This window comes from Magallana gigas, chromosome 5, assembly GCF_963853765.1.
Source record: "Magallana gigas chromosome 5, xbMagGiga1.1, whole genome shotgun sequence".
In the NCBI taxonomy this organism is placed as follows: Eukaryota; Metazoa; Mollusca; class Bivalvia; order Ostreida; family Ostreidae; genus Magallana; species Magallana gigas.
Genome location: NC_088857.1, coordinates 19,715,703 through 19,736,733, shown reverse-complemented (window position 1 = coordinate 19,736,733; position 21,031 = coordinate 19,715,703). Strand labels below are relative to the sequence as shown.

Below are 21,031 nucleotides of genomic sequence, written 5' to 3'. Positions count from 1 at the left end.
GCCAAAAAATGACTAAGTTCAAAAGCTTGTATTTTTTTCATAAATTATCAAAAATCAAAATCCTAGCAATATGCACACCTGATATATGTACAATTGATCTGCAAAAGAACAACTTCCTATCTTGAAAACTGTAGGAGGAGTTATCCGTACAATGAGGGTACCCTATATGCAATATTTTGCCAAAAAATGACTAAGCTCAAAAGCTGGTATTTTTTTCATAAATTATCAAAAATCAAAATCCTAGCAATATGCACACCTGATATATGTACAATTGATCTACAAAAGAACAACTTCCTATCTTGAAAACTGTAGAAGGAGTTATCCGTACAATGAGGGTACCCTAAATGCAATTTTTTGCCAAAAAATGACTAAGCTAAAAGCTGGTATTTTTTTCATAAATTATCGGAAATCAAAATCCTAGCAATATGCACACCTCTGATATATGTACAATTGATCTACAAAAGAACAACTTCCTATCTTGAAAACTGTAGAAGGAGTTATCCGTACAATGAGGGTACCCTATATGCAATATTTTGCCAAAAAATGACTAAGTTCAAAAGCTGATATTTTTTTCATAAATTATCGGAAATCAAAATCCTAGCAATATGCACACCTCTGATATATCTCTGGGCTCCATAATTTTGTCATAGTCTTTATAAGGTTTAAAGGGAACCAAACCGATTTCAATCAACAAAAACGTGGAGAGATGACCCACTATACTTTAAAAATGTCATTTTGTATCCAAACAATTGAATATTTTAGAGAAATACTACAAGTCCGTAAATTCGTGGTTGAAGTAGCATTTAGAATTTAACAAGGAAGTTTGTTGTGACTGACATGGCTCAGTGGTTATAGCACCAGACATTAGGTAACATTATAGTGCTAGGGTTTTTAGGTTGTGGGTTCGATACCAACAAAACTTTCGAATTTCTTCTTTTTTTCTTATCGTTTGTTAAAATATTCAAAACTGAATATAGTTTAAAATTGTACTTTTGTAAACTTGAAATATAACATCATCTAGTATATTTAGTAAGAAAAAAATTAATTTGAATTTTTTTTTACGACAAAACCAAATGGGCATTTGCGCTATCTTGTACTCCCATCTTCTTTATTGACAAATTTACATTCAGCAGCAAAATCATAGAAAATAAGAGAGATATTAACATCTGCCAGGTTCTGATTAGACATTAATTACCACAGATGATTGAATGTTGGACATGTTAATTGATCTACTAAGTTTAAGAATCTTGAAACCTAACCCCCAGTGACCCTGCTGTGCACAAATGTAAATTATCATCTGTAACATGACCATGGTTATTAATGATTAAAGGAACTAACTTGCCATGATTGGAAAATACATTCAAGTCCTTTCACTTTAAAAATACGCATGTCAATATATATATTCTCTGAGTTGTTCTCGTTTTACATTAATGTAGACCCAGTCTTTTAGAAATTTGGGTCAAACCTAAAATTTTCATATTTGAACAGTCAAAACAACTTGTAAACTTACTAAGGGGGCAAACTTTGACATGTTTGTTTTCCTTCAGCGAGCTTCAGCTGACATGGTCCAAAAAATCAACAGCCAAATTTTAAAAATAATGATGTATAATTTTATGATTTATTAATCAAATAAAAGTCATTCAATAAAAAAGTCGAATTGATTTTCGACAAAAAATATACAAAACATATTACATTTACTTTTCACAGAACCTTCCAGAATTGATTTTCGAATGAAAATATACAGAACATATTACATTAGTTAATCAAAATTGACCGGCTAGTGTATTGTTGGATATACCTTACAGTACACGCAATCTAACAGTCATTAAAAAGGACATTTTCATTCAAACATTAAAAATTTTGGTCCGAGCTGGCAAAACCGTAGAAATGAGTGCAGAAGTACCCCCCCCCCCCATTTCCAGCAGTTAATTTTCACCAAGTTTTTTTTTTATTTTACATGTTTATAGTTTTCCTCTCCTTTTGAAAAATATGAGCTTTATGAGCTATGTATTTGTACTGAGGCCAGCGAACCATACTTTGTACAATACTTTATATCAAATACATGACATCTTAAATGATCATTAATTTATCAAAAATATAATCGAAAATTTATCATGAAACTCAGAATTTAAATTAGGGTATATATGGAATAGTGTGGTTTGTATTGTAAGTAAATACTAGTTCAATCAATGATTTATCAGTGTGTCATATACTGCCAAACGGTCGTATCATTATTTATGACCTCTTTCATTCGTGGAGCTTTAAATTCCCTCACGTGACAGTATTCCGAACTACGATTTACTTAGTAGTTAAAACAGTTTGTAAGAACCATATCACAGTGAATGGTTTAAGATTTGTTGATACGAGCTTTAATGTCATTCATTTTTTATCCAGATATCTTCAACGTAAAATATAAAAAAAATTCCACGTAAATTTTGCTTCTTCTATATTTTGTTTTCTCTTTTGTTGATTCGTGCTTTTTTGTGCTAAACTTTTCCATTGTGAAATACACAAGATAAAATTTATTGTTTATTTGAAATCAAAAATAAGATAAACAGACGTTAAAATCACAAAATAAAGAAAACACAATAACAATTAAAAAATAGTTTGATGTAAATACAAAGAATATATATATACTTTACATGAAAAAGAAAAGTGTTAATTTTGCAAAATAGATTTGAACTTTCACAATATTGTTAAAATCATTTGAGCTAGACCTTATACTTTCAGAAAGATCTATTTATTTCTTGCATCAAAAATAGTCAAAATGACGTCGCTGGTTTCAATATGCACAATCTGCTCAGTTTGCTTAAGAGTCAGATATAACTTCTTGATATCAACACTGACACAACTGTCAAAATTCCATGCACTTGTAAAAATGGCTCCAACATACTTAAGTGTTTACTTGAAACCACATGTGTCTTCTAAATATAATGTACTTTTAAACATATAGGTGAAAAACTGTGGCTCTAGGAAAATTTTAAGTTCGCCATGTTAACATTACTGAGGTATTTTATATATATTTAAAAACATGAAGTTAACAGTTTTGCAGCTAAGGCAGTTGATACTCTTCAGGACAATCATACACAATTTTGTGTTTTCCTATCTAATTGGATAAAATAAACGGACGAAGTATGAAAACAAACATCTGGGCGAGTTTTTAACAAAATATGTTTAGCAAAATTGTGTGTTTCAAAAATGCATCATTTGTAACGTAATGAAAATTTAAATATAATGTAAAAATGCCCGTGGAAATATTTTAACTATTTTTTGAACTAATTTTCTATTAAATAATTCGTTGATAAAATGAAAGAAATAAATGAATTCTTTTATTGATTTGATTAATATGAGAACAAAATAATATAATTTAAAAACATGTCAATAATTTTGTACACACCATAAATTGAACCAATCGCCAATTAAACCATCATACCGGAGTATTTTGTCTTTTTGTGGTTTTATTTCAGTGCAACAAGCGGACAATTAACCATAGTTTTGAGTAGAACAAGTATTGAAAATTGAGACGATTTATAATGACCCTTATCTATTGCCAAGATTCAGAAAAAAACGAATAAAGGATTATAAACAACATATTTGCATAAAATATGATTGTAAAGGAAACGCTTTGAATACTGCCACAATTAATCACTTTTTTATCAGACTTCATAGCATCCGCCGCATTTTTGAAATGAGAATCACAGTCTGGATATTCCCTTTCTGAAAACAATAAACACATATGATACAGCAATGGTTTTGAATGTATGGTAAATTAAAAATGTAAGACTGTTATCTATATAGTTGAAATACCTTCAGTAAAGTCTAATGTGCATACAAATGTCGTCGATCCATTAACTACTTTACATTTTTCCAGTATGTTCTCACCACAGACAGAAAGATTTTGTGTAGACAGTATGTCTAGATTTAAGAAACAGTTCCTGTACGTCTGAAATTAGAAGAGACGTTGACATCAGACAATAAATAAAGCATTATGAACAGTTTTTAAGACGAAGCAAGCTACTGACAAACAAGTTGATAAAACAGGACTATCAACAGTCTCGCTTGAAGTAATCTTTCCGTAAGTTCTATGGTCAAATTCCACTGGGTTTCATGCTTACTGACGTTTTTCATACTAATTGTTAGACCATAATTAATAACCAAATTGTCTACGAACTTTTCCGATTTATTTCCCAACTACGACAAAGAGCACAAGGCGGGTGTGACCGGTCAACAGAGGATGCTCACTCCTCCTAGGCACCTGATCCTACCTCTATCTATATGAGGGTCCGTGTTGCTTTGCTTTGAATTTGTATTTCGTTTTATGGATTTTTGAGATGGTTTACGGTTTGTTATTGTCATTTTTTCATGTATAAAGGGAAATATTCGCCCCGTTCTATTTTTGCCCATTTCACCATTGTTGTCAGCGGTTGAATTTATGACTAGACGAATTTCAATGTCTTCAATTATCGGTCTTTCAACACAATTGTATCCTGGCCAATTCAAGACGAAGCAAAACCGTTTATAAATCATTATGTAAAATGGTGAAAACAACACAAGGCAAAAATAACATATAACTAAAATATCTTTTATTATCATTCACAATTCAATTTTTTTCTTCTTGATACAGTGGACTTTACAGAGTTGACTCTATTTCCCGAATCACAAATCTGTAGTTTTCTAGATCCATTCACTCTATGAGACTTATGACGTAGCACACACAATAAACAACGTCCATTTTCAGCCTGGTTTAAACAAGTTTAATTTGAAAGACTTCTGCTCAATATATATTCAAGGAACAGTTATTCCAAAAAATATTTCTGTTATTTCTACATTATAATGGAAAGATATAGAATCAATTTATTGTCATACCAGTAACATTAACCGAAGAATCTGATGACATCTCGTTGCCAGAGGCAGATCGTCAGATCAAATGAAACTTGATCATATCAATGTTATTATAAAGATATATGTATATATTTTGTATGTTCTATGTTACGACAACTAATAATATAAAAACTGACAGATATAACCTACCTGGACTGTCTTGATCTCACAAAATTTCCCAGAGAATGACTCGGAACAGTTGCATGATGCTTCAGTTACGAGTATGTTGCCTTCACATAACAAATTCCCACCGTTTAAGCATGGGCCATTTTTGTTTTCACTGTATTGTTTACACTGTTCACCTGCAAAAACAATTTAAATGATTTTATACCGTGTGTTTTAACATTTGAAAAAAAATATAAAGTGTGTTTTGGGTACTAAATCAAATAAAATATTGTTTAAATAGAAATTTTGGGATTAAAAGACGAGAAATATTTGGTAACAAAGAGGCGAACTTTTAAAACTTATGCTTTTATAAATAGATTTAAAATTTCAAAAATAGGTATATTTTGACTTAACTTTATTACGGTTTATAGTCTTCTGTATTATATGAGTAATAATGAAATAGATGTACATGTATAATAACAAATGGAGTATGTTTTTAACCGGGTTTTCCGAAGGAAAAATCCGGTTATTAAAATGGTGAAAATGGCGGGTGGGCGGGCGGCTGCCAAAAGGGTACACTCATTGTATGGATAACTCCTCCTACAGTTTTCAAGATGGGCAGCTGTTGTTTTGCAGATCAATTGTACATATATCAAAGGTGTGCATATTGCTAGGATTTTGATTTTTGATAATTTATGAAAAAAATACCAGCTTCTGAACTTAGTCATTTTTTGGCAAAATATTGCATATAGGGTACCCTCATTGTACGGATAACTTCTCCTACAGTTTTCAAGATAGGAAGTTGTTGTTTTGCAGATCAATTGTACATATATCAGAGGTGTGCATATTGCTAGGATTTTGATTACCGATAATTTATGAAAAAATACCAGCTTTTGAACTTAGTCACTTTTTGGCAAAATATTGCATATAAGGTACACCATTTCACTGAATATGGGTTGACATGGATTATGAATACAGTTCACATAAAAGAAAACCCGGTTTGCTGTCACATTGACAGCTTTTCACTTGTTATGTATTGACAAATATTTCGGATACCAAGAATATTTATGATACTCAACTTTTTTTTTGCCTTGCTAGCAAATGGTCTGTTCAAGATGATCGCGATTTGGAGGGGAAATGATAACTAAAAAGGTACTATTGTTTCTATTTCGTATTTTCATAAGGTTATTTTCTTTCTTAGCAATATTTAAGTTTATAAAATCTTGATATAAGCTTTGTTATCATAACTAAGAACTAAAAGCTATGTATCTAATTTGTTACTAGACATCGTTCTCTTTACTTTTCGTTGATCATTTCAGATGAATATAGAAATACACATTTTAAAAGTTTAGGTCAAATCGTGACCAAATCAGTATTTCCTTAACATAATCAAGTAAATAATTGAATTATCATAAATTCACACATAAAACACCCTGTTAAAAGTAATCTTGGTTTTATTTTTTAAAATTACATTGTGTTATTTTCTAACCAGATTAGCAATTCTTAAACCATACTTACAAGATAAATGGTTTATGCTGTCTGTCTTAGAGTTATCTGCGCATGCTGTGTAGTTATGATAAATCTTATTAGACACTTGGTGATAGGTGCAGATACACTCAGGAAGAATAAATGATCCAGCACAATCTACTCGCTCTCTTTCTAAAAAATCTATTATAAAGATTAAAAATGAAAACATTTACACTACTGCATAGTTACATTTATATACAAGTAAATTGTATTTTTTGCTTGTACGTTCAGTTGGTTTTATGATGGGGTATGGGTTAATATTCATTGCAACCCCATCTTCCCTTTTTATAAATTTCAAAATTTACAAAGAAAAACAGAGAGAGTATATATATATATGTCTGTAATGTAATTTAATAAATAAAAATGAAAACTAAAAAAAGGCATCAATATTTATCAATATTTGTAGTAAAACTAGTGGTAAATAGTTAAATGAAACTAAATATAGTCAAAAAAATTAAGACTTTTGGATATAAAAATATAGCATTGAAAAGATACATTTTATACTTTTTTTTACAATAATTGGAATTTATAACAATGTACCAGTTGAATCAAAATTATTTTTACCTTTTTGTTTATCTCTACAACGTTCCGTATCCCATCGGATTAAGAGAAAATCTGGCACTATTTGAAAGTAGATCTTGCTGTTCAACGTACTTAAGAGGCATGGTCACGATTTTGGTCAAATTCTATTTTTAGGTTTTTATTATTTACAATGCTTTAGAAATACATTTCTAATGATGAAATAAAATTTGAGAGTCATTTGCAAGATACAGGGATCACAATTCTTTGTCATGTAAACAAGGCTCATGCCCTGTTTTTGTTTACATAGGTTCAATATACCACTAAAAATCTTTTTCCAGCTTATTTGTCTATCCTTTTATTTATTTTAGGCATAGAGTTCCTAACGTTTAGCACATTCATAGTTAGGTTTAATTTTGAAATTTTTACTTCAACGTTCAACATGTAAACAAACGCTTTGTTTACATAGCGAAGAATTTCAAGCTCCCTAACTCGCTTATAACTCAACAAATGACACTCAAATTTAGGTTGCCTATTAAAAATGCCTTTCTGAAGCAATGTTAATATTAAAATTGGAAAATAATGTTTGACCAAAATCGTGACCATGCCCCTTTAAGATAAAATATAAAATGTCAATAAAGTTTTTAATTTGCAAACGAGAAACATTAAAGACAATTAATTATATTATCTGTATTCAAGAAAAAAAATTTAAAAAGAATGAATGACACAAAAAATGTAGTGAAATTAAAATAACATGGTAGAATTGATTAGATATTGAATTCATTTATTTATTCTGTGTTAAACCTGTATTTTTCGCATCGAAGAATGTCACTTCATCATGTAGTTTATCATTAAACGTGTGCCTCAAGCATGCGCTACAGTTATATTATACTTTAATCAAAAGTGTGATTCAAGAAAATTTATAATGGCATAAAGCAAAAAAAAAATCGACAATTTTGTGGCTCATAAATGCCATTCATTATCATCATTGGAACATGTTTTTTGGTATTTCTTTAAGTGAAATATATACTTTATAAGAATGTCATTATTTTTTTATACCTGGTGGTATTCCGTCTTTTATCTCCTTTTCCACTTCAATTTGACACAACTCAGGGGTAACTAAAACATATTGTTTAATTTATTCTGTATTAAAGATTTTGTAAATTTTTTGTTATTAACAAAACGATTGATAAATAAACATAGATACCCCAGATTCCCCATCGCTCACCTAAACAGCAGTTCTTGTTCCTCTTTCTAAATTTTTAAACATGAAAGCTTTTTTTAAATATTGCTAATGTAGGAAAGATTCTCATATATCCCAGATTTTACAATTCCTGAAAATAATATATAAAAGTAGATCACTAAAACCTACCTTTTATCCCTCACGCAACTTGTTGCGAAGGGGATATGGCATCGCTGCTCTGTGTGTGTGTGTGTGTGGTGTGTGGTGTGTGGTGTGTGTGTGTGTGTGTATGTGTGTCCATTTCAGCCTTTTAACCAAACTTCAAAGAAAACCCTCAAATGCATGTTTATCAAACTTCGTACACTTCATAAGCATGGTTAAAAGAGAAACCCTATTTATTTCCAATGAATCCTGTTATATATTTTTTAAAATATCGTTAAAATTTCAACACTTAAAACTTTTATGTACGACACCCGGTTCGAGACAGTAAACACATTTCAAATATTTTGTTGGATGGTGGCCCTGTAAAGGTAAGAAGAAATGGGGAGTTGGAAGCTGAAAACTGAAGCAAGCAGGAGATTAAGGTCACTCTAATTAAATCAAATCAAGCAGCTGTCTAAGCCAAATTTCGTGCTTTATTCAAAGAATTTCTTCGAGAAGAACAGGTTCATAATCATGAATCAGAATTCAGAAGAGACTTATAGGAATGAGAGTACCAATGCACCGGATGTTGACATCAGAGAAGTGTTAATACAAGATTGAGCCGAGCAGAAAAAGGTAGGGCTTAGGTGATTGGCTGAATAAGTTGTTGAAATAATGATCATTTTAAGGTAAAATTATCAGTGTTTAAATTAAATGATGAAATGAGGAAGTACTGCAGAGAGTAAAGAAATTAGAGGGGTTAAAGTGGGAGGTGGGTGTCATTTTAGAGACTTGGGTTAATTTGCTGCGGATCACTGTAAGTTGTAAACAAGTTCAATTTTGACCTATAAACGCCATGGGACCATATATATTTCTTGTGATTTTGTGTCAGTGCTTGGAATGAACTTTCAGAATTTACCAAGGATATGTCTGTAAGTAATATAGCAAAGTAGCTAGGGGTGTTTAGGTTAACATTGAGTTCTATGGGAAATTAATTGGTACTCTTTTTCCTATAGAGAGCCTATTTTCCCCTTGTCGTGTGACTTTTTAAGGATAAATAGTTCCATAGGAAGTTTAGTTCTGTTGATATTTGATCATGGAAGATTTCTTTGAACAGTTGAGGCTTAGAATTTTGGAAAAAAGTGAAATTCAGGGGGGACCAGGGGGGTGTTTTGTATGGAAAGGCGCCACCACTGCCCATGGGTATGGAGTGTTAAGAGTGAGATGGCCAGAGGAGGGACCAAAGTTTGAGAGGGTTCATAGGGCTATTCTTATGGCACAGATGCGCTTGACCCGATCACAGTTTCCAGGTGGAAACCTGGAGGTCAGCCATCTGTGCCATAAGAAGCTTTGCGTCAACGCCGCCCACCTCGTCCTGGAGACGCATGAAGTGAACCAGGAGAGAAACCACTGCAAAGCACAGGGGTTCTGTTGCAGGGCCCACCATCCCCATTGCATTCTACCATGTAATTAGTTAATATGTATTGTAATACACAATTTAATCATATTTTGAATAATTATGCTCAGAATGCCTCTTCATTTTCCCTCGGGCTCGGGATTCAGAGAGCATCATATTTTTCTGGTATTTAATTTCCTCTTGATGCTTTTCATATAACTTGTAGAGTTTTCTACGTTTAACCACCCTTTTTGTTTTGTATAGAGTTGATTTCTGATATTTTTTACTAGTTTCATGGTTTTTTTGAATGTCTTGTAGAGACTTGTCAACCGAGCCTCCACTGGGGATGGCACAACCCACACCTGCACATAAGCTGCGGATGGAGTCACCTGGACCATTATTTGAAGAGTGAGCAGCACTATGAGCCCTACCCGCAAAGTTGCGAGTAAAGGTGACATTACGAGGTAAAGATCGCCGAAGAGTGCGATTGAAGCTTTCGACCTTCTGAGAGTTGCTGTTCTTGATAGTTTTGTCCAGAACGGCTGGAGACAACCTCTTTGAGATGCAAGCACGAAGCAAGTCCTCGTTCTCCGAAGAGTGAGGTATTTCAAAAGTTGAACCTAGATATGTACTTTTGCTTACCCAATTAACTATTCCCCCATTACATACTAAAGAATGTTTCCTGCATAGAGCATGATCACCCATGTAACACTGCACAATTGCATCCACAGCATATGAGAGCTTGTTTTTCATCTTATGGCCATCACCAGCATACATGTCATACGCTTGATTGATCTCGGCCGTGCATCTATCTACTGCATCGAGGGCAAAATTATGCAAAAGTTTGGTTTTCTCAGCTTTCGTTCTGCAGGGCATGACCTGTAAGAGCTTTTCATCTCTTTTTATAGATTTCCTGATACTTTCGGAGAGATGCCGAGTATCCAGGTAATGCACTGGCTTGACCTTGTACAGCCCATCCTTGAAGAGGGAGTCTGCAGCCCGCCCAGCTGAGCTGTCTGGATCAGTTGTTACCCCCTTAACCTCGATACCGTCTTCACAGAGAAGTTCGGCCATCCCCTCCCTAGCCCATGTAAACTCATCCCCTATAGTATGCTGCATGGGGAGGTTAGCGCCGCACTCCCCCGGACTACAAGAGTGGTTAGCAGATGCCGCATCCCGTAAGTGACCGTGCTTTGAGCAAATTTTATTTTTCGTTATCAATTTGATAATTTGATGTTTTGCAGTTACATTTTCAGCGACAGAGTAGACAGTCTGTGTTGCCGGCTGGAATGGCGTCTCACCGACCCCCGAGTACAAGGGGTTGTTGTACATGCCGTCGCACTGCACGTCTATAGACTGCGGCGACTCTTGTCCCCTAATGGTGTTGACGTCAACCAACTGGCGACACCTGCGACTCATGTCAGCTGTATTTAGGGTCTCAATTTTAGCCAAAACTTTGTTACTGGTCTTTTGCAGGGACTTACGGGAAGGAGCAGGAGTGTTAGTGGAAAGCAGTATTTTCCTCATTCCATCATTACCAAGGGGTGTTTGGCTCAGCCCGACCTGAAGGGAGTAATTAAGAGAAGCTGGTTTTCTGCCCGGTGCACTGGTCTCTACTTCTGTAAAGAGGTTGTGTCTCTTCGATGTGAAGGGACACACGCCGCATTTGAGCCCCATCCTTGTGGCAAGCCCTCGCCTTTCCTCGGTGGCCAGGTTCCAGGTCAGGGATCCATTGCAGCCTGGATTCTGCTCCTGATGGCTCCGAAAGGCTTGGTTCCACAATGCACCGGTCTTCCCCAAGTGCAGTAATCTGTTAGAATCTGTCTCCGCTCTACAATAATTGTAACTGATGTTTACATAGTGTGTAACTGTGTGTGTTGTGAAGATGGGGAAAATTTATTTTAGAGTTACCCCCCTTAGACTAGTTGTAAATTTTGTAGATTTTTGAAAATAATGTAATTTTACATAAACTGCTTTGAAACCCATTTTTCTGATACACGTGAGGTGAATGATTTATAAATACATGTTTTATCACCCCAGATTACATGTAGTGACATGTAGCCACATGTAAAACTGAAAAAATGGACCTACTGTCCGAGAGCCCCATTTTATTGGCCATAAAGGGTTCTAATTTGTAAAAAAAAATGTTAATTTCACAAAAGTTTAAGTAAAATTGTGATTTCTATTCATTTTAGCTGACAAAAGATGACTTACTGCTCAAAATTCTGGTCTTGATGATTTTCCACTTCACTTTTACAGGCATCCCCCCTTGGTCTCAGGAGATGGTAGTTTCCCGGACGCTGGACCATTTCCTCCCTCTCTGATGCAGATGGGGGGTTGTTAACCAGATCTGTCATCTCAGAAGACAACCTTTTATATGTAGCTGGTATGTAAGCCTCCTGGCGACTTTTTTTCCCCTTGTTATGAGGGAGATTTTGGGCTTTGAATCCATAGGAATGTCCTTTTTGAAATTTTGGCATGGTGAAAATTAAGCCTTTTCTGAATGCAAATTCTAAATTCCTAATTAATTGTTGATGCTGTTTCGCACTAGGGAGATTAAGCTGTTATACTGTATCCGAAAATTGGGCTATTGTTTATCTGTGAATGATTTATGTAGCAAAAGATGGGGGCACCGGCTATTATTTTAAGCTCTGCCATGTAGGGGGGTGGTAAAAGTTTTATCTCCTATATTAACTGCAGGGGGTCAGAGATAAGGGATGATTTACTCATCAGCTTTCCAAATAGTAAACAATTCATAAGAATACAAATTTTTACTAATTTACTCAATGTAAAATTCTTAATTTTGCATCTTAAATTGACATTTCAGTCATTTCAGCATCATTACTTGAAATCTGGGTAGAATCCACCCTTATTAAAAAATCATATCCAATTTGTTCATAACACCCTTAAGTACAAACAAACAAACACATTCATTCAAATTTTACATGTATTTTATTTGTTACAGACATCAAAAAGCAGTTTATTCATTCTGGATTTCACTGTCGGTCCACTCTCATCATACGATTGCCGAGGGAGAGAGCCTCGTACTCGGATGAGCACAGCATACATGTCTCTGCATATCCAGGACTCATGTTTCACACACAATAAGAGGTATGTATAAGGTTCATGAAAAACACAAATTTGCCTAATTCTGAGGTGAGTAAAATTATGAGTATAGGAATGAGAGTACCAATGCACCGGATGTTGACATCAGAGAAGTGTTAATACAAGATTGAGCCGAGCAGAAAAAGGTAGGGCTTAGGTGATTGGCTGAATAAGTTGTTGAAATAATGATCATTTTAAGGTAAAATTATCAGTGTTTAAATTAAATGATGAAATGAGGAAGTACTGCAGAGAGTAAAGAAATTAGAGGGGTTAAAGTGGGAGGTGGGTGTCATTTTAGAGACTTGGGTTAATTTGCTGCGGATCACTGTAAGTTGTAAACAAGTTCAATTTTGACCTATAAACGCCATGGGACCATATATATTTCTTGTGATTTTGTGTCAGTGCTTGGAATGAACTTTCAGAATTTACCAAGGATATGTCTGTAAGTAATATAGCAAAGTAGCTAGGGGTGTTTAGGTTAACATTGAGTTCTATGGGAAATTAATTGGTACTCTTTTTCCTATTGAGAGGTATCGTCAACATGATTAACCGGAAGTTCGTTTCTTGTAAATCACTTTAGATACGTTACTCTTTTTAAAATACTGCGGTTAAAATTACGACATGTTAACTTGAATTTCCCGTAGAGCAGACTATAAATCGCCAAACCTTAGCTACATTTCATTTTCTATATGTAAATTAAAGTTGCATATGCTAATTGTCTAACGGTTAAATGCGTAATGTATGTTAAGTCGATTATTGGATAAAGAGAAATTATAAAACTATATGTATATTACTTATGAATTTAAAACGTTTGTGGTTTGTTTCCATAGTAATGGGAAGAATTGTACAACCACGTAAATGCAGCGATTCCACATGCCCCAAAAGAATTATGCATTTGGTATAAAGATTTACACATTAAATTGAATCATGTTAATACTGTTAACTACCACCAACCAAAATTTCCTCTGTTCCCGAAATTAACACAAACACATGGTTTCAACACAGATTTACAACTGACGCCAAGTAGATGCATTAGCAATTTTTTTCACAAAATGTCAATATTCATAACCAGATAAATTCCTCACAAAATCCATGTTTATAATATTTAGAATTTTATGATAATTAAATTCTATACATTTTTTGGGTTAAACATGCATGTTTATTGTATAGGACCTATAAAAAGTACATTCTTGTATGGTGATAAACTATATAACTTATGATTTACTGCGCAAAAGGTTGCGACACAAAATTTTGAGCTAGTGTGATCCCTGCATGGATACACCCCAGAGCGTGCACGGGGATAGAAATAAACGAAACATTTTGATACAAAGTGGTTTTTAACAAGTTAAATATTTGGTCGCTTCAATTACACGTTTATTCTTAATTAATGCATTTCCCTGCACAATATTTTCATTTCGCAAGGGGATGCTCCGCTTTGCAGTTCCCTTGTTCGAAATTCATATCTTATTTCTAATTAGTATAAATCAACTGACAAATCTTTTTGTCCTTAGCTTTTAAATTAATGAATCAAAGATAACAAGGGGAAAATGATATTGATAAAAAGCGCATGTAGCCATGGGTTACTGTGACCTTCTATAAAATAAAGATACAACGTGGTTGTGGGATACACAAACTTATCATATTTGACAATCATTGGCCAAATAAAAACAAATTTAAAGATTAGACTTTGAATATTTTTAAAATACCAAAAGAAGGTCAATGTGACCTTGATAGTTTGATATAAGGATGCTTGCATTGTAATATTACACATTTATTGCATGATGGTGAGGGAGATATGAAGATTTATTCCCCCATTAAAATCATATTTCCCGATGGTACACCCGAGGGAAATATGAATTGGGGGGGGGGGGGGGGATAAACCTTCATATCTCGAGAACGTCCGTGTAATCTTTTTATAAATTGTTTATTATACCGAACGACAGGTGATTGTAGAGAATACATCGGGTTTAAATGTTTTTAACTTTTGTAAGACAAACATGTATTGAATGTTTATCGGTTACTATCTATGTTAGTTTTCTGATTAAAAGAGAAAGAATTCAAAATGTTGATATAATCCGATATGTTTTAGTATTAATTGTTTTGTGACATCGTATGCACGGAATTTTTATGCCTGCTGCTGTCTGTCGGTCTGTCGGTCGGTCCACCAACTGTTTCCGTTCATTTTTTTCGCAGAATATGAACATATTGAAATGAAATTTGGTATACAGGTTTATCATGGTAATATCTAGGTCAAGTTCAATATTGGGTACGATCGAGCAATTTCAGACAGTTATGGCCCTTGGACGTAGAAAAATTCCAGTTATTTGCAGTTTCCGCTCGTTTTCTTCGCAGAGGGTGCACATATTGAAATGAAATTTGGTATACAGGTTTATCTAAATAATATCTAGGTCAAGTTTGATTTTGGGTATAATATAGCAATTTTTGACAGAGTTATAGCCCTTGGGCTTAAAAAATTCCAAATATTTGCAGTTTACGTTCATTTTCTTTGTGGATGTTTCCAAGGGAGGGGGACATAAGTGTTTCACAAACATTTCTTGTTCATACGAAAGTGCGATGAGAATTTACGTTGCTTCTGAAGTGGTGGAATATGATGAAAAATATAATGATTACAGGGAAATATGAAGTTTTATTGCCCTGGCACGTGATTGTCTAGAACCAATCAGATAAAGCGTTACATAGAATTATCATAATGAGGTATGATAACATGAAAAGTATATAGCATTACCTTTCTGGAGGAAAGATTTTTAAACTAAAAGCTTGCATGGTCATTGAACTTTGAACCCCTCCTGTGGCCTCAGATTGGTTACGGAGTTACGGTTTGAACAAATAAAAATCTACATACATGTAATAGAAGGATGCTGTTATATTTTAATACCAAATTGAAGAATTGTAGTTTATTTTGAGATTTTTAAACATGTTCGCCATTTAATTTTATAACAAACATTGAATCTCTCCTCAGCCCCAGTATTTGCCCGGGGTTTCGGATTCATGCATTTAGGATTTTCTCATTCTGAAAATGCTTGCATAGTAGTATTACAGTTTGTAACACGCTTGTTCTTAGGACGAATTTTTAACATTAATTTCTCTTTACAATTACATGTTAAACCCCTAAGGGTGAAAGTACTAATCAGGGGGTCACAGTTTCAACAATTAAGAATCTTCACTATACATGGAAACTTTGGTGTAAATATTGCCATTCTAAGTGTAGTGGATCAGGAGAAGAGTCAACAATGTGCGAAGTTTACAGACGGACGGACAAACTGACGGAGGACAAATAGACGAACAGATGATCAGAAAACCTTTGGTTTTGATGTCATTGAGCTAAAATACGTTATCAGCTTCATTTGTTTGGACAATATTGCATGTATTAATTTATCAAAACTCATACACCCTCCACTTACTGTGGTCACATAAGTGCAACCTCACGAACCAGTGATTTTTCTTTCAAATATCCTATCGCTGGCTTACATTTAAATACAAATGATTTCCTTTTAGAGGTAAACTTTAAAAAGTTATAGAGTTGTTTTATATGACTGGTTATATAACATTACAGCATAATTCTGCGATAAATAATGGTAGTTCTGCTCTTTTGATTGTTTTGCAGAATATAGAAGCTGCATTATATAGTTTATTTAGAAATAGTGACTTTATTTTAATCTCAATCCTCAAATAAACAAATCAATGTGTATTCGGAGGCGTATCGTGCTTCTTTTTATCAACCAAATGCATTGCGTTTGGAAATAATGAAGTATTAAGTGGTGAAAATTCTTCGATATATCACTATCGATTTCGTTATAAACGTTTTATACCATGTTGAAATTTCTACACAGGTAAAGACAGGGTAAGCCATTTAAACAGCTTTGTATGTGGTGTGGTTTGTCTTACATATTTTTAGAAATCCAACATACTTGTTTTCTGTGTTTGCTTTGTTATCTGTTGCAAAAGACATATACATGTAAAAACGAAGTTTCACGTGTTTTGTTAACAATACCTAGATTGTTAAAAAATGGTAACGTGATAAACTTAAGGTAAAGATTAAAACAAAATGATTCAGTTTATTTGCACTTACCCTCAGGGTGTCCATTACCGAACAACACTTTACTACTACACAGGACCAAAAGAATAGCAGACACCCAACATTGCATTGTTCACATCTAAAATGAAATGAAAATAGTTGTCATTCTAAAGTACTGATATTATTTGAATTGTAATGATAAACAGATAATACAATGATATTTACATTACATCTGTTTTATATGTAGTTGAGGTGAGTCCCAACTCGAGATAACGTTGTCATTATTGATAGCACTGTATAACGCTAATGAAAATATTTAATTATCATTATTGTACAGTTGTATTAACCATGCATTTCTATGACATGAATGGTTTTAATCTTCATTTTCTTTTCCATTCAAAGAGTTTGTTTGTATGCTGTCTTTTTTTCTATTTGTTAAACATTGTAGTATATATGCATGCACTGTTCAAATCTTATTTGCAAGTTTAAAATACTATATTAAAAAAACCAGACACAGTGCTTTCTCATAAAAATGTACACACTAACTATATTTCAATACGAACATAAAATTTCACTTAATTATAAGCTTATAGATCTAGATGTTTTCAGGAAATAAGTAAGTATTCTTTAATCTCCTTGATATATTCAACAAAATATCTTCAAATCAAATCAAATGCTTTCAGAAAAAAAGTTTATACTGACTCTTTTCTTAAGATGAAGTTGATTTAGTTAAATGAGGGTTACATGTTTTAGAAGAAAAGCATTTTATCCACGATATGATTTAAGCTTTTATTAATGCAAAAAACTAAACATGAGATGCAAGTTATGTTTGATTTTAATATTGATTTTTACTTTTTTTCCGGCATTCCTTACCTACAGTGCTTTCTCATCACCCATTTATAAACGAAACTAACTGTTATGCGCTTCTTACATAATACTTGATAAAAAGATTGATTTTTTCCTGAAAGAATTTGTAATGAGCCTACATTTAAAATATGTCTTGCATATCAAAGCCTTTTTCTTTATTTGAAATAACATGACCAAGTATTTACGCCAATGTACCAATGGCACCTTGCGTTAGACATAAATTATTATCTATACAAAATCATTCATCTTTTTTGTAACAACGACCTTCTGAACAATACTGTCTTGTACTGGTTAAATCATGGTGAATTATCATGTAGTTGCATTACCAACAGTTTACAAAACAGAAATCAAGTGCTTGTAGCATTTTTGTTTCATCAACCATTTCTACATTAAAAACTAGCTAAATAAATACCTTTGCCTCGAGTGTTGTTTTAAGGTTGGATAGGTATGTTTGTTGCTTTATTGCTAGCTATTTCACTTTTAACGGATGCCGAAACAATACTCTTAACTGATTTTTAAAAAAAAATATAATCATCATAAATGACGCCAGTGAGATAAAACGAGGTCCATTAAAATCTTATAAACATTATTTTCATCTTTTCAAACTAGGGTAAAACATAATGTAATAGAAATAATCTTCACCGGATGCTATTTCATGCAATGCTCTAAGATAAACAGGAATGTGGCGGTCTCAAAAATAAAAAATCCTTACGATTACGAAATAACTCTGTAAGGTTTTGATACTATCTGTTGGTCTAGATTTGAGACATTAATTTTAACATACTGATTTTATTGCATTCGAATATTTGCGTTTTAAAAAAAGGGTTACAGATTACATAATTCTTTTCACGAATCCGTTGATATCAAACTAAGATATATATATTAATTTGTCGGTGGGTTTGTATTTTTTTTATTTAAAACACTTTACTCACTTCGAATTCGAGCTAGCGAATTTCGAAGATGTTAAACTACGTGACGAATGAAAATTCAATGAAAATTAATCTGCAGCCAGTTCATCGAATAAAAGTTAGATAGATGATAAGTTAAACAGATAGCAATGGCTCAAAGAAAAAGTGCAAGATCTTCTATACAATACTCAAGGACTCTTTGTACACTGCAAACTTTAAAATCTTTTTCCATTGTTGGTTTGAATGATTTAAAATTGGATGTGAAATAGGAGAAACTAAAATCTACGCAATTTCTTTTTTTAATTTCTAATCATTTAAACCACCCTGAAGTTTAGATTACCAAGATAGAGTAGTCTATACCGTGTGCTGCATGTATTTCCCCAATTAAGATACGGAAAGTAAATAGTGTTTACATTTATTAGTAATTTTTTTTCTTTAAGATTTTTGGGGGGTTGATATGACACGTAACCTATGTTTTACAAGACCAATCATAGGCGTCGGAACCGGGGGGCTGGGGGGGGGGGGGGGGGGGGGGGCTTGCCCCCATGATTTGGGGAAATAGGTTTTTGTTGTTTGTTTTTTGCTTGTCAAGACTTTTTTTTTGAGGATCAGTCTAGCCCCCCCCCCCCACTTTCAATTTGCTTCCGACGCCAGTGCCAATATAATTTCAAAATGCATACCTTTATGCGATTTAATATTCCTATTAATGTATAGAGGGTCCTTTATCATAATTATGTGACTGTATTACAGACCACATGAAAAAACCCTCGTATTGCCAATAAGATAAAAACCTGTTGGACAATTTGACGATGAAAGAAATCGTGCCAATTGATTGTCTCTTTAAATATTGAAAGCACATCTACCGTGAGACTATGTAAATAATTCTAAATGCTTTGGATTAGTAATCCCAAAATTTATGCTTTATCTTTTTAAAACATGTCGGTACGTTTTAACGAGCACGGTGCTCTGAATACCAGGCTGATTCTACAGTTACATATAGATAATGTTGGATGTTTGTATATAACGGAGCACTCTCTGTTCATTATGATATGCAGCTAAAATTAAACTGTTATAGCAAAGTTTGATAAGAAATACATGTAGCTACTTACATTTAGAGATTAGGATTTAAAAAACAATTCCATCTTCAACTTTCACTGTGAGATTTAACATGAGACTGAAAAAGAAAGTAGGATTACCCGACAAATGAGCTGCACAAAATCACTACCGAAATCGGTTTATGTAGAAAGTGTTAAAGCACACGCGTATGCACAGCAAAAGAGTTATGTTGACTTTGTTCAAAACTTATCCAACAGATAGCTATATATCAGCAGATGGCGAATAAGCCCACTGCAACGTAATTCTTGATGCCTCCTAATAGTTATGCAATGTGTTTTTAACTTTATACGAAATGTAATGGGTAGAATTCATAACGTAAAATTAATATAGTTGAAGCACACTCATAGCTTATAATCTTAACTGCATTGACAAATATAATGATATATACAAATGAATGCACCGAGCAGAATTCTTTATTAACAAATCAATTTGAAACAAAAAATCACAGCCAAAATTAATTAAAGGGATATTTGAATTACAGAAACAACAAAATATCGATTTTAATAGCATATAAACACACCTGTTAAGAATATACATGACATTAAGAATGTATAGAAATGTCAATTTTAAAGGTAATGCAATTCACAGAACTAGACATGTACCGGACATACTGGATTTATTTCTTTTTAAAGGGGTATGGTCACGATTTTGGTCAAATTTTATTATCTAAAATGCTTTAGAAATGAATTTCTAATGATCAAATTAAATTTGAGAGTCATTCGTAGAGTTATAAGCAAGATACATGGCTCACAATTCTTTGTCATGTAAACAAGGCTCGTGCCCTGTTTTTGTTTACATAGGTTCAATATACCTGTAAAAAATCTTTTTCCAGCTTATTTGTCCATCTATTTACTTATTTTAAGGTAGCTCCATACTCGTAAAATTCTCTGAGGAAAGTTGAAAAACCGAACTGATTTCGACTTAATAGACTTAAATGTCTTCAATTTTTAGAAAAAATAAACATGTCATCACACTTTTTGTGATGCCAGATAAACATAAACTAAAGTATATTTTAGCATTAGAAAAATGTATTTTTTTTCTGTTAAAAGTAAAATCTTGTGGGCAGAAATTTGTTTTTCTTGTTTAATTTTAATGTCAACTTTATCAGAAAACTAAAATTACAAAGTTATTTTAAAATTAATCGTTGGAATAAGAAAAACTATAGCATTTAGGCATACAACTGAGAGAAAAGTCAGAAAAAGAGTTATTTCCCCTTTGCATAGATAAAATATATAAAAATTTGGAAA

General features: G+C 33.2%; 2 protein-coding genes across 10 annotated transcripts in view; one reads left to right on the top strand and one right to left on the bottom strand.

Moving 5' to 3' along the window:
- Positions 1-1,604: 1,604 nt before the first annotated feature.
- LOC105330220 (uncharacterized) overlaps positions 1,605-21,031 on the bottom strand; it is a 33,182-nt gene continuing 13,755 nt past the window's right edge. For 2 of the 5 annotated variants that reach the window (XM_034445388.2, XM_011431822.4), the window contains 8 exons: positions 19,778-19,842; positions 16,948-17,032; positions 8,092-8,151; positions 7,078-7,134; positions 6,505-6,654; positions 5,032-5,183; positions 3,808-3,943; positions 1,605-3,717 (listed from right to left, as the gene is read on the bottom strand). In XM_034445388.2, coding sequence (XP_034301279.2) covers positions 3,545-3,717; positions 3,808-3,943; positions 5,032-5,183; positions 6,505-6,654; positions 7,078-7,134; positions 8,092-8,151; positions 16,948-17,023 — 804 coding nt within the window. In that variant the 5' untranslated portion in view covers positions 17,024-17,032; positions 19,778-19,842 and the 3' untranslated portion in view covers positions 1,605-3,544. Of the gene's footprint in view, positions 3,718-3,807; positions 3,944-5,031; positions 5,184-6,504; positions 6,655-7,077; positions 7,135-8,091; positions 8,152-16,947; positions 17,033-19,777; positions 20,032-21,031 lie in introns of those variants that run through there. The other 3 variants (XM_066084506.1, XM_011431824.4, XM_066084504.1) reach the window with 2 other exon arrangements.
- LOC136275420 (uncharacterized) lies at positions 10,074-12,865 on the top strand. Of its 5 annotated transcripts, none has more exons than XR_010713964.1 (5): positions 10,085-10,354; positions 10,661-10,930; positions 11,229-11,564; positions 12,012-12,138; positions 12,718-12,863. XR_010713964.1 is itself a non-coding variant. In XM_066084508.1 (4 exons), exons 2-4 carry the CDS (start codon positions 10,919-10,921, stop codon positions 12,094-12,096), a joined length of 426 nt encoding a protein of 141 aa, XP_065940580.1. In that variant the 5' UTR covers positions 10,074-10,216; positions 10,661-10,918; the 3' UTR covers positions 12,097-12,134. The 5 variants fall into 5 exon arrangements, 2 of the variants coding, with proteins under 2 accessions (XP_065940580.1, XP_065940579.1); XR_010713963.1 differs by having other exon boundaries at positions 11,229-11,594; XM_066084508.1 differs by lacking the exon at positions 12,718-12,863 and having other exon boundaries at positions 10,074-10,216; positions 11,229-11,557; positions 12,012-12,134.

Excerpts from the sequence above, each read along its gene's own strand:
- LOC136275420 (XM_066084508.1), top strand. Across the intron at positions 11,558-12,011 it reads ACCGGTCTTCCCCAAGTGCA|GCATCCCCCCTTGGTCTCAG; the intron begins GTAATCTGTTAG and ends TCACTTTTACAG.